This window comes from Dasypus novemcinctus, chromosome 3, assembly GCF_030445035.2.
Source record: "Dasypus novemcinctus isolate mDasNov1 chromosome 3, mDasNov1.1.hap2, whole genome shotgun sequence".
Taxonomy (NCBI): domain Eukaryota; kingdom Metazoa; phylum Chordata; class Mammalia; order Cingulata; family Dasypodidae; genus Dasypus; species Dasypus novemcinctus.
The window spans coordinates 101,364,567-101,378,920 of NC_080675.1; the positions used below are offsets into that span (position 1 = coordinate 101,364,567).

The 14,354-nt window shown below is 35.8% G+C and overlaps 1 protein-coding gene across 1 annotated transcript; it reads left to right on the forward strand.

Moving 5' to 3' along the window:
• The first annotated feature begins 6,880 nt into the window (after positions 1-6,880).
• LOC101437116 (olfactory receptor 4F15-like) lies at positions 6,881-7,816 on the forward strand. The gene has a single exon (XM_004475496.1). The coding sequence runs from the start codon at positions 6,881-6,883 to the stop codon at positions 7,814-7,816; it is 936 nt and encodes a 311-aa protein (XP_004475553.1).
• The last annotated feature ends 6,538 nt before the right edge of the window (positions 7,817-14,354 follow it).

Consider the following 14,354-nt stretch of genomic DNA (forward strand, 5'->3'; position numbering starts at 1 on the left):
TTAACTTTTCTGTATCTCAATCCCTTAAAGTGCTGCATAGGGAAACCTGAGCCTGAACAGGTATAGTAAACATGCTCTTTTTTATTCGTTTTGCTCTCCAAACTCTTCCTTCAGTTGCTTTTTGATTGCACTCTTCATTTAAATTTTTTCACTCATTGTTTTAAATCTCTCTGGACTTATTTTCACAGTTGCAGTTGTATTGTGAGATGAATGTAAAATATACTTCAGTGAATTATTATATTTATGAAAGTGGGATATGAAGGGTCTTGAATTTTCTATCCCCTTTCTCTCTGAAGATTAGAATCATGGAAATAAAAAAGTTATGCCTAAGCCCTGGCTATTCCATTCCAACTGAGCACAATTTGTCAAATCAAGCTCTCTTTATGTTTGGACAGAATTGAAAGACTGTGCCTTAAAAATCATCACAATTATAAAAATACACTTATTGAGCATTTACCATGTGGCAGTTGATGCTGCAATTTTTTTAAAGAATTTATTTTATTTATTTATTTATATTTATTTCTCTCTCCTTCCCCCCTCTCAATTATCTGCTCTCAGTGTCCATTTGCTGTGTGTTCTTCTGTGACCCCTTCTTTCCTTAGCAGAGGCACCAGGAAACTGTGTTTCTTTTTTGTTGCACCGTCTTGTTGTGTCAGCTCTCCATTTGTGTGGCACCATTCTTGGGCAGGCTGCACTTTCTTTCGGGCTGGGAGGTTCTCCTTACAGGGCGCACTCCTTGCGCATGGGGCTCTGCTACACGGGGGACACACCTGCATGGCAGGAAACTCCTTGCACGCATCAGCACTGCACCTGGGCCAGCTCCACATGGGTCAAGGAGGCCCGGAGTTTGAACCATGGACCTCCCATGTGGTAAGCAGCTGCCCTATCCATTGGGCCAAGTCTGCTTCCCTACAATAATTTTAACGTACTAACTCATTTAATCTTCACAACTATTTTAAAGATGAGGAAATTGAGGAGCAGGTAAGTGAAGCAACTTAAGGCAAGGACACATAGATCATAAATGAGGAGATGGAAACTACACCCCTGTGGTCTGGCTCCAGACTATATATTTTTTAACTGTAACATTATATTACTGCTTTGAAAATTTCTCTTCTATTATTTTTCTTATTTCCTCCATTAATTTCTAAACTTCTTTAAAAATTAGAAAATCCATAATATTTTCTCTTAAAAATTGGAAAATAAAAGTTAATATTTAGATAAAATGTAAAATCAGTTAATATCACACAATCTAGGAACACTGTGACATAAAGTCTAAACATTATATATGTACCGTTTTATAATGTTTTGTTAGCTTAATGGCATTATATAAATATATTTTAAGTTAGTACAAAGCTTAAAATAATTTAAAAACCTACAATGCATGAAGTTATCATTTTGCTTACTTCCTTAGTCCCTCAATCATACACAATTAACGTATTTTCAAGACTGAAGTGAATCACTTTTTTTAAATATATCTTTATTGAATTATTTCCGTACATTTAATTTCAGGAAATGGTATTGACTAATTGCCCTTTGGAATATGCACCATCTCACATTCCTATAAGTTAAGAATAAGATAAACTGATTTCACAAAGCTCAGTTTAATTTTTGACTCTCTGGTGAGAGAAAAAGACATAGAAGAATCTAGTTTCTAGATTTGAGGTAAAACTTTGATTTACCTAAAATTTATAGAAAATAGTTAATACTTATTTTATTTTTTCATTTAACTTTCAATTTATTAGATATCACTTGTTATAAGGAATAGAGTAGGTTAATCTTTTTGTCCTAGTATTGAACTATTTAACTATTGAATAAAATAATATGTATTGAATAATTCACCATTTTTACATATTTGTAATGTCTCCTCTATCTTATACTAAATTCCTCTCTTTCTTTATATATATATATATATGTATGTATACACACACACATCAAATTCTTAACTAATTTTGTTCCAATTTTTGTTCTATGCTAATTAACCATTTTTCTAATTATGGTAGACTTGTGATACATTTCACTATGTTGTAGATAGAATATTTCCGAGATTTCCGTAATTCCAATTACATTTTTAAAAATTTCCCTAGTTATTAAAATTAAGTGATTTTATCTTGTTCCAAAACAAAACACTAGAATGTTGCTGAGTACTACTGTTTTTGTATACATGCTTAAAGAAAATTGGCAACTGAAAAATACTGTCTTCCTTTTAGTATAATTTGATCTTAATTAAATATGTCCGCTGTGTATCAAGAAAGTTTTGTACTTATAGATTTTTCTTATAAATTGGATATTTTTCATCATAATTTAATAGGTTACTTTTGTGTATTTATTAAATTGATCTGATTGGATCTAATTTTTAAATTCCCTTTCTCAAAATTTTAAAGGAGTTAACGTTGTGATCTGCAAATAACAATAGTTTTGCTATCTTTCCCCTCTAATACTTATTACTACTGTTTACTCTCTATTTCATTATCTTGTGTCTGATGTGTGCAGCTTTTCTTTGTTGTGTTTCTGATTTTGGTGTAGTGCTTGTAGATGTGACTCTGACCAAGTTAAGAAGTGTTTGTCTGCTTCTGTTCCTTTTATATGGAGAGTTCTTATCAGGATGATGTGCTGAAAAATATAACCTATTTGGTACATCTGTTTGTTTAATTTTATTAAAAATTCCTGTAAAACCAAATGTTTCTGGTACCTTTTTTTGTTTTGTTTTTTTACAGAAACTAAAGTCTGTACTTTATTCAGATTTAATTAGCGTTTCTCTAATGTCTTTTTTCTGTTTGAGGATCCCATCCAAATTAACACATCATAAATTTAGTGGTTATTTTTTCTTAAACTCTTCTTAGGTATGACAGATTCTCAAAATTCCCTTGTTTTTGATTGCCTGCCTTGACTTTTTTTTGGCAGATTAAGTTTTTTATGTATTTTTATTACAGAATTTGTGAACTTACAAAACAATCATGCATATGTGTGAAATTCCCATACAACACCCCTTCACCAACACACTACACCATTGTAGAACATTTATTGTAGTTTAAGAGATAATATCTCATACCCTTCTTTTTTTAAACATCTTTGCTAACGTTGAGACCATTCCCATTATTGCAATTTCTTCTATCAAGTTTTCTTTTTCTACAACATTAGCAAATCTCTTTCCTAGAGCTTCTGATTATGAAATCTATGCTGTTCTCTTGAATTCATAAATCTTTTCGACTTTTCCTTATTCAGTCATATTTATACTCCACTGTAATTTGTGAAAACTGTCAGATAATCTATAGGGCCTACACATTTATTGCTCTAGGAAAAGGAGAAAGGAGAAAATTTATACTTTCTCTGTTTTATTTTATTATGTATAGGCTCTAGCTATGAACATGGAGAAGAGAGTTTGTTCTGAGTGGATAGTCATGTGAGAGGAACTTCACTGGCTTCCTGGGTAGTGCCTGTTCATTTTCTCAGTGTGCAGGTGCTGGTAAGTTTAATTTCCAAGGCATTCTTACATTCGAGATTTACCTTCTCCTAAAGCCCCCATAATCTCTCCTTATTTCTAGACCTTGATTGTATTTAAAATGTCCTCTTAAAATTCTACTACAAATGTTAATGAAGACTGCCATATATTATTGCCTAAATTTTGCCAGAAATTGTGCTAAATATTGCGGTATACAAAAGTGACTAAAAGATCCTTTTCTTAGCAATCATAGTTTAAAATGGGAACTAACAAAAAATTACAATAAAAATAATTATTATAAAGAATGCACAAGATATAACAGTAGTTTAGAGAAAGAGGTTATTTACTCTTTTTAGAGTCTTCAATGAATACTTCTGAATAGATGGTACGAGTTCTAGACAGTTTTACCTATGTCATCTCGAATCCTCATAGCATTAGGAAAGACAGGTTGTATTTCTCCCATTTTATAGACAAATAAAGTGTCAGCATCATTTTGTAGCTTGCTCAAGTTTATGTGCCTCTTAAGTGACACATTTGGAATGAAAACCAAAATCTATCTGCCTTAGAAGCAGTGATGGTTCCACTTTGTAATGACCAGGGGTAACCCAAGTGAAAGCATATGCAAAGGTAGAAAAGACTGAAAAATGTATCTAGGAAGTAGTGTCCAATTCATGAACAGTCTTATGTGATATGCAGTTAAATTTCAAATAATCTTCTGATTGAGCCATAAGTTTTAATAGGAAAACAACATGACCATATTTGATCTTTAGGTAGACATATCTGAAAGTTTAGTGTAGAATGGACTGAACATGGATAAGATTGGGGACAGAAAATTTATTCAAAAGGCTTTTAGTTGTCAATATGAGAAAATATATAGACCTGATAAAGAAAATAACAATGGAAATGGAAAGGAGGAAAATAAACTGAGAAATATTGAAATGGTATAATGTCATTTGGGGATATAAGGTGAGAGGGGGCATATAGTTTCCTGGACTAAGCACCTGGGAGAATGACTGCAACATTTCTAAAATATTGATATAGAATATAAAATCACGAGTTTATCCATTATAATTTTAACTTTCACACATGAGAGATTTCCATTTGTATACTCAAGTACAGTTAATTTGCTATATTACACTGCAAACCATGTCTAAAGCTATATATACATAAATCTTCAATAAGAGGGAAGAATATAAAACAACAATGAATGTTTGGAATAAAAAAAATAAGATTCAAGATAGACAATTAGGAAAGCAGAAGATAAAACCAATCTGTGTTATCAATGAAAGACACAAAGAAGGGTTAAGTTGGAAATGTAAGGGAAACTATTAACAGAGTGCTTTTATACAAATGTTAGAAAAGTATAGAATGCCTTATTTACAGGCTGTTATACAAATTTGGATTTTTTTTTTCTCACAACATAAGATGTCAAGAGCTGAACCTCTGCTGGCAGCAGTTAAGAAATGTAACAAAACTTTTGAGACCTAGGTTTTATTCTATCTGCTCACATGATCATATTTAGCATGTGAATGTTAGAATTCCATGGTTCTGCTCCTTTAGGCATCACAATTAGTATTAGATAAAGAGAGAAAAATGCTAGGAAAAAGGCCATTCCACATGAAACTTTGCATATTTATCTGGAAAAGTAAACCTTCCATGGAAGACACATAACACTCAAAAATCAAAAGATCTCTACCAAATATTTACTCATAGAGATAGATGCTCTGTTGTGGGGATGAACAAGGTTTTTTGGGTAGGGAAAAAAAATAGCAATTAATGGCAGAGGGAATTTCACAAACCAGGACATAAACAATGGTCTGAAGTGGTATCAATTTAGATATGATTGACAAGTCATTATCCTATGTGATACTTTTTATAGGTAGCCTATCATTTTTCTTATCCCTGGTGACTTCTCTTAAAGGTGTCCTGGAGAGGAAGCTAGATTGTTTTGTATTGTTTGATAAACAGAAGTTTTAAAACTTAAGATTAACTAGCTTGTAAAGCTGTTGGAGAAAAAAGGAGAAACCAGAAGGGTGTTCTACTAGTCCAGAAATATTTTATTTTTGAAAGGAAAGTTTCAATATGTAACAGACCAAGAAGAGTGAAAAGTTGAATATTCAGGAGAAGGGTATATCTATGGATCAAGATCTTGGGGAAATCCAGAGGATACACAGAAGTATTGTTATTGCAGAGCTTAGAAAAGTATTTAGTGGATTCCAGAGTACTAAGGCCCTAGATAGCAGTCCTGACTCTGCCAATTTATCTCTCTGAGATGAAGTTTATTCATTTGTAGTATTGGGATAATAAAATCAAACATCACTTATCGAGTCATGGTAACATTTAAAAGCAGTAATTACTTAGTACAATGCTCTGCATGTAGGAAGCACTCAGTAAATGTTACCCTGGATTATTATTGTTGATTAATTATTAATGTTATGCTATTCTAATTTTTACTCACAGATATCCAAAGTTTTATTTCTTAGTAGTCATTAAGTAACTTATTAATTAAAAACAGTTAACTAATTACACAACTGAATTATACATTGCAATGTGGCTACAAGGGGAAATTTTAGGTGATATATGTATTGCTAAAATAACAAAAAAAAAACAAAACCAAAAACCTTAGAACTGTACAGCACAATGTACCTTAATATAAATTATGATCTATAGTTAACAGTACAAGTGTAATAATATTTTCTTATCAATTGTAATGAAGTTACCACATTAATGCAAAATACCAAAAATGGATAGGTATATGGGAACTGTGTATTTTCTGCAAGAATTTTCTGTAAATCTACAACTTTTCTAAAAAAGGAAAAAAATACATAAATGGTTATGGATCAAAGATGACATTTTGTCATGAAACAAATATTATAATAAATACATTCTATGTACCTGAGCTCCATTTAAATTTATAAAGTATAAAGTGGGAGAGATAGACTGTGTTCAAGTACTTTTTCCTGGTGATTACTTTGTTCCATGGAGGTAAGAGATTAAATGGCTAAGAAAAGTTCAACTAAAAAGAATATACACCCTAATGTGAAAGTATTGATTATGGTGTGATAGAAAAGGCTACATTCATTTGGTGATGGACCCTAGAAAAATGATCAAGAAGAAAATGATCCAGAAACCTTGCAAAAAAGAAAAACGTAGTTTAACTATGGGATGAAAAATTAAGTTACACTATTTGCATTGCTCTACATAATTTTCCATTGCATTATTTTCTTCCAGTTTACCCTTTGCAATAATGCCATTGCTAACCTTATTTTTCCCATAGCCTTGATTTTTTTCTCCCTCCAATAGATTAACTGTACATCAAGAACTTTACTTAATGTAATTAATTAGCAGGTAAAATAGGAGAATCTACTTTTGTGCCAGTGTAATTTTTCTTTTTCATTTTTATCTTCAGGTCACTTGAATACAGCTCTTTTGTCCCTGTCAATGGATAGAGTAAATGGCTCTGTGGTCACTGAGTTTGTATTGCTGGCCCTTTCTTGTTCTTCAAAAACAGAACTTTTCCTCATCTTAATATGCTTTTTGCTCTATTTAGGGATCTTCCTGGGAAAACTTTTCATTTTGCTTTTGGTGATTTTCTATTCTCACTTACATTCCCCTATGTACTTCCTGCTGGCCAACCTGTCCCTCATTGACATGGCCCTTTCCTCTACCACTGTTCCCAAGATTATCACGGACCTTTTAAATGATTACAACACAGTTTCTTTCCAAGGCTGTATAACACAGATATGCTTCATTCACATCATAGGAGGAGTGGAGATGGTGTTACTCATAGCCATGGCATTTGACAGGTACACGGCAATCTGCAAGCCTCTTCACTACTTGAAAATCATGAGCCCTAAAATATGTGTTGCATTTGTAATCACTGCCTGGGTAACTGGGGTAATCCATGCTATGTCTCAATTTGCTTTTGTTATAAACTTGCCATTTTGTGGCCCTAATAAAGTAGACAGCTTCTATTGTGACTTTCCTGAGATCATAAAACTTGCATGCACAGATGCATCCAAGTATGAGTTTATTGTTTCTGCCAACAGTGGTTTCATGACCATGGGCACCTTCTTCCTGCTGATCCTTTCCTATGTCTTCATTTTGGTCATTGTCTGGAAACGTTCTTCAGGAGACTTATCCAAGGCTTTTGTTACATTGTCAGCTCACATCACTGTAGTTTTTTTGTTTTTCACTCCATGTATGTTTCTCTATGTGTGGCCATCTCCCCCACCATCAATTGACAAAAATCTGTTCATTGTTGACTTTGCTATCACCCCTGTCTTGAATCCTGCCATCTATACTTTAAGGAATAAAGAAATAAAGACAGCCATAAAAAGATGGAGCAAAAAGAAATATCTTGCTAGATTTTGTTGATGAGATTTCTTCTTAGAGCTTTAAAAATGCATGCAGATCTTCTCCACTTAGGTGTCCCTAAAGCCCAAAATAAATTCATTATCTACCATCTTACTGCTGCTCCTGCTGCATCTGCAGAGTATGAGGCCATCCCCATTATCCTTATGGGAAAAAATGAATATATCATACTAAGGATTGATATTCTTATAGAGAGCAATGCTGTCTGCTAAATAATATTTTAATCATTATATTTAGATTATTTTATAAATACACAGATATCATAATATTGCTTCTATCTATAAGGTATGAAAATAACCTCTAAACTTGTGCCTTTATGTATTATTTACCAAAAGACCCAGAGATAAAATATGAGTGCAGATAATTTATTTTGGAAGGGAAATCTAAGAGAAAGTGGCTCAGAATTATGGAACTGAGATAGGAAAAGGAAGGATACCAATAGAGAATGAATTAGTTGACATCCTACCACTGTGGGCAACTTGGGAACAATGCTTCTGTAGCCCTCTAAGAGACTGTATAGATTCTATGACTTACAGCTGTCCCATTTAAGAGGTCTGGAAGTTAAGCATTTCTTTAAAAGTATAGGACAACATTAGGGAATTAAGTCCATGGCTTTTCCTGCCACCCCCATACAGTGGGTTGAACACATCATATCCAAAATAGTACCCTCAGGTAGGGAATCTCAGGCATTTACAGTATAAAACTGTATGGGAATAACTAAGTGCAGAGAAATATATGTGAAGCGTTGACATCAGATACAATCCACATCTTCCCATGTTTACAGGTTCACATTAGTTCATTCCATCACTGCTTGTTCAGGTTGTGACTTTTTGCAATATCCAAAGAGAGAGACCACTAACAAGACTGTTAACGGGAAAAGCAAGTTTCGTACGGTTACATTTCTTTGCCAGGACATAAATTATTGTCATCATCTTCCTCCTCTACAACTTCCTTCTCCACAATCCATTCTAGATTCCCTTTGTCTTTATCCAGCATGTCCCCATATCCACATTTTCCCCTGGGCATTCTGAGGTCACAATCACCATGTTCCTCTCAGGTGGTAGTTGCAACCCATTTACAGTTATCATCAATCATGTTTGATGCAAGTGCAGCAGCAATTCTATTTCTTAATGATAATTAAGGTCAATGATTCCTGCCATTATATTAACTTCTTTCTTTGTTCACATGAGGAAGTCCAAATGACCAGGGAACAACTAAAATGTAGTTTATTGGAACATTTCCTTTGAACCCAATAAAAGCATATCCCACCCCAGCTTTAAGTTGTAGGATCAGGAAGCTCAAATTCTTAAAAGCAGTAATTGTCAGAGGAGCTACTCCTATATCTACCCATGGTTCCCAAGACTGACATGTTCGATCTGTATTACAACCCCTTGGTTCAAAGAATATAATACAGTTTAACAATAGAGCTGCAATTCTACAGGTTATCATCTTCAAGGTGGCCCTTTCTTTATACCTTTTAAAGGCAATCCCCATCTTCTATCAGATTGACCGCTTCGGGGTGATGCAGTATATTGGAAAACCTGGGAATCATTTGGTTATATGACTATTCTTGCACTTTCTTTCCTCTAAAGTGTATTCCTTTGCCTTAAGCAGTGTCATGAAAGACAAAAAGCCTTCTCTGAGTCTTTGGATATTTCTTTGGGAAGGTATTGCTGGAAAGAGAGCCAAACCCATACCTAGAATACACATTTATTCCAGTAAAGACAAATTATTATTCTTCTAGGGTAGAAGGAGTCCTATGTAAATAATTTGCCATAAAGTTCCTGATTGAATGCCTCAATATATGGTACCATATAAAGGGTTTAGTGTCCATCTTTACAGATGACAAGTCAAACATTCAACAGTGGCAGTATTTAGCACTGCCTAGCTGATTGGGAGACTATGCACAGACTTTATTTTTGCTGTCAAAACTGCTTCATTCATGGGTCCATAGTGTGAGATGGGAGTGGCTGAGCCAGCTTACCATCCATGCTATTTAACAGTATTCTTGGAGTAAAGTAAGATATAAAACTTAAATCAGAATTTTATGTCTTCCATCGTACATTCTTCTTGTTAAAGGAGAAATTACATCACATCTCAAACTGACCTATGTGTACGTAATCATATTCCTTTGGAGAGACAATCATACAGTTGCACAGAAATTATAAAGCTAACTCCCACAGAAAAATAGTTATGAAGACAATATCATTGAAGAGAGTCATTTGATAACTCCCAACAGAGCACAGCTCTCTGATTACTTTTCTATTGTTTACACATGGTCAGATATCCCAGTAAACTGAAAGAGCAGCTGTGGCAAAAGATAAAATTCTTGATGAGGGCTGATGAGACTTCCAAGTCATTGTAACTTTGCATTTGGCAAGCAAGCTTTGTACTCCTGTTGTAAACAAATTTGTGATGAAAATCCATATATCTCTTTTAGATTAACTGGAAAGTGTTAAAAATCGGTTGCTACTTTTGCTTTCCTCAAACACATAAAATAGAAAAGTTAATCTGTATACTATAGAAAAGAAAAAATAAGTCAAATGCCAGGTTTATAAACTAATCAATTAGCATTTAGGAAGGAATTGAAGTAGGAAGCCTGTGCTTCTGAATGGAGACTAAAAGTACAATGATTAGAATAGTAAAGGAATTCCAGAAAGAAATGTACATTTTGCCTAGGTGGTTTCTGAAAGCAGCAGTATAACAATCCCTACAATGCAATTAAATAATTAAGCATTTGAACAAACAAACAAAATTGCACCATAAAATAACTGTAAAATATATCAGATGAATTTTATTAAATCTTTGAATAAAGTATGATTTTTATGCACAGCAACAAAAGAAATCATACAAAAGAGTATGGTAGATTAAATTTGTGAAAAACAGAAATAAAGGTGTGGCACATTGAGTTACACACTTCAGAAAAAAACTGTTTTTAATCTTAATTGATTCCTGCGGGCGTGAATCCATTGTAAATAAGACCTTTGAAGAATTTAAATTTAGTTAAGGTGTGACAGTTTGGTATTATTTAAGGATTCCAAAAGTAAATATTGGATTATGTTTGTGAATTGATATGTTCCTCTGGGCATATTAGATTGTATTAGATTCAGAGGTTTCACTTTTATTTGATTGAATTTTGATTAAGGCTTTGATTGGGTATTGCCAGAAAAAACTACATGGCAGAGAAATTAGTGGAAGTGTTTTTGGATATTGAAACCCTGGGAAATAAGCCTACAGGAGAAGAACACAGAGGAATAGAAATGACTCCATAGATATGGCAGACACCCTGGCAAGAGAGAGATTGATAGTCTACAGCTTCCTAGTGGAGAGAACAGGGCCACTGAGCCCAGAGAGGAAGAGTCCCAGGAGAGACATGAGAGTTATCCCAGCCTACAACTATTATTGGAAGAAGCTGGCATCATGGACCCTTAAGAGGAAGAAGGAAGCATCTGCCTTGCAGGTATCAGCAGCCATTTTGTTCTAACACATGGCAACAGACTTTGGTGAAGGAAGTACCTTAAGCTTTATGGCCTGATAATTGTAAGCTTCTACCCCAAATAAATACCCTTTATAAATGCCAACAGATTCCTGGTACTTTGCATCAGCACCGCTTTGGCTGACTAATACATAAGATGTGGCCAAATCATGATGGTTTTAATCTATTACTGGAGGCCTTATACAAAGAGAAAGTCAAAAGGAGGAGCCAAAAGACAGATGGTCAGCAGGAACTGGAAGAGAAAGGAGGAGATGTCATTACATACAGCACCATGTGGTAGGAAATCCAAGGAATCCAAGGAATACTAGCAGCCAACAGCAGAAAACCTTTATCTTTGGAAAAGGCATCACCTTACTGTTTCCTAGATTTTGGACTTCTCTTAACTCCAAAACCATGAGCCAACAAATTCTGGTTGTTTACTCCAATTTATTTTGTGGTATGTGTAATAGGGTCCTGGAAACTGAGACAAAGAAAAATTGCAACATGGGAAGAATATTTGTACTTCATGTTGTCTTTTTTTTTTTCTTTCAAATTCTACTCAATTTATTCATTTTTTAAAAAGATATTACATTAAAAAAATATGAGGGCCCATTCACCCACACCTCCCCTACCCCACCACTCCCCCCGCCCCCAATAACACTCTCTCCCATCATCATGTCACATCCTTTGCGTCTGGTGAGTACATCTCCGGGCATCGCTGCACCCCATGTCCCGTGTTCCACACCATAGCCCACACTTTCCCACGTTCCATCCAGTGGGCCATGGGAGGACATACAACATCCGGCAATTGTCCCTAGGGCACCATCCAGGACAACTCCAACTTCCGAGAATGCCTCCACATCTCTTTTCTTCCTCCCCTTCCCCGCACCCAGCAGCCACCATGGCCACTTTTTCCACATCAATGCCACATTTTCTTGATTATTAACCACAATAGTTCATGAATAGAATATCATTAAGTCCACTCTGATACTTACTGTATTCCTCCTCCCTGTGGACCTTGGCTTGGTTGTGTTCATTCCACATCTATGTCAAGAGGGGATTTAGATTCCACATGAATATTGGATGCAATCCTCCTGCTTTCAGTTGTAGGCACTCTAGGATCCATCGTGTGGTGGTTGACATTCTTCAACTCCATGTTAGCTGAGTGGAGTAAGTCCAATAAATCAGAGTGTAGGAGCTGAAGTCTGTTGAGGTCAGGGCCTGGCTATCATATTGTCAGTCCAGAGATTCAAATCCCCTAGATATATCTTAAGCTCCAGCACCAAATAAAATTCCAGTAAAGTAGCATGAAAGGCTTGTGAAAAGAGATCACATCTGAGTCCAGCTCCATCACGCAGAAACACCAGCTCCAAAGAAGGGCCAACTGACATGGCAGTGAACCCCATCTGCCATGACCATAGAACCTGTGGGTCGCTTTAGCCCTCAAAAGAACCAATACCTGGGGTTGTATCTACTTTATCTGTCCCTGAGACTCTGCTCAGGTGTGCATAAGGGCAATCCTTCTGACAACCTCCAGACTGTTTTTTAGAGACTCATAGCCATATGAACTCATTTGTCCTTTCCATTTCCCCCTTACTTTAGGTCAAACAGCATTTTTAACTCCTGTTATATGTAGACAGGGATATTCTGCTGGTCCACATTGAACCTTTAATTCAAGGTGATTTTCTAGTTGCATCATCAGCTGGTAATTGGTAGTGATCCCTCGGTGCCAGGGAGACTCATCCCCAGGTGCCATGTCCCACGCTGGGGGAAAGGCATTGCATTTACATGTTGAGTTTGGCTTCGAGACTGGCCATATTTGAGTAACATGGAGGCTGTCAGGAGGGAACTCCTAGGCACAGTGCTGCTGTAGGCCTTGTTCTTATTTCAGGCATATAGGCTCACAAACATAGTCATTAGTATCAGGGGCTGACTGTTGGACCCTCATTCCTTCCTCATCCTTACCATTGCACCTGGGGGACTGCCACTGCTCCCCTAGGGACCACGACAGAGAACTCCCCATCCAGTAACCCAGTACCCCCCCAGGTGTTGTTTTTAATTGTTTCCACTATGAGTATATCCAAACATTTCCATGCCTCCCGGGCATATGCCCTGTATAACTCCCTGTCAACCACATATCGCCTGTCCATAACATCTCATACCAGTATTCTTCCGCTGCCATTGTTGAACCACTCTGTGATCCAAAACTTCCTGAAAAGTGAAGCCCAATATAATGTCAGGTTCCCTTACTCATAAAATGGAATATAGCGATGAGTTTAAAGGTTAAATATAGAATACATATTGATTTGGAAAAATTCTACATCCTATCTTTTTCTTTCCTTATTTCCTAATTATTGAGCTTCTCTTCACAGGAGCCCTAGATCACAGTAATTCATATATACAATATACAGTACTCCCACACATCAACCATAAAACCTTTTTCCTTCCACAGCGATAATCTTTTAACTTATTCATATCATATTTACTGAAACTGATGTACAGACTCCGAAACAATAGCTTTCAAACAAGGTGACATCTGTGCTTACATTGTGGTCCATACTTTAGGATATACAGTTTTCTAAATTTTTTAGTTATCCTATGTTTTACATTATGGTTTACATTATTAGTCTGTCTTCCCCTATATGTTTTTGGTGTAATATTACATGTTTTATATTCATCCTTGTGTACTCTCATGAACCTCCTCTCTTGCCCCCACATTTACCTTGGTTCCATCCATTCAACATCCATTTTCCCCTCCCCTTGGGGCCCATCTCCATTTCCTGAGGAGCCACGCCCAGAGATACTTGCAACAGTGTTCAGGGCCTGACTTGCTCAACTGCCCTAATGCCCTGGGAGCCACCATTTCTCTCGAGAGATACAGTTCCCTCTATTTGATGGCATTAGTCCTCCTCAGGATGTGGGTCCACCCCCACTCTCACTACTTGGGTCTCTACCCAATGGTACAACCCACCCTGGCAAAATGAGCATTCAGACATTCCCCAGGAGTCCGTCCTGCATCAGACCATCCCCTCCAACCATCCTAATTATATTTTGATATGGTTTTCT

Bases quoted from the DNA above. Each gene is read 5' to 3' on its own strand.
- LOC101437116 (XM_004475496.1), top strand. From the start codon at position 6,881: ATGGATAGAGTAAATGGCTCTGTGGTCACTGAGTTTGTATTGCTGGCC.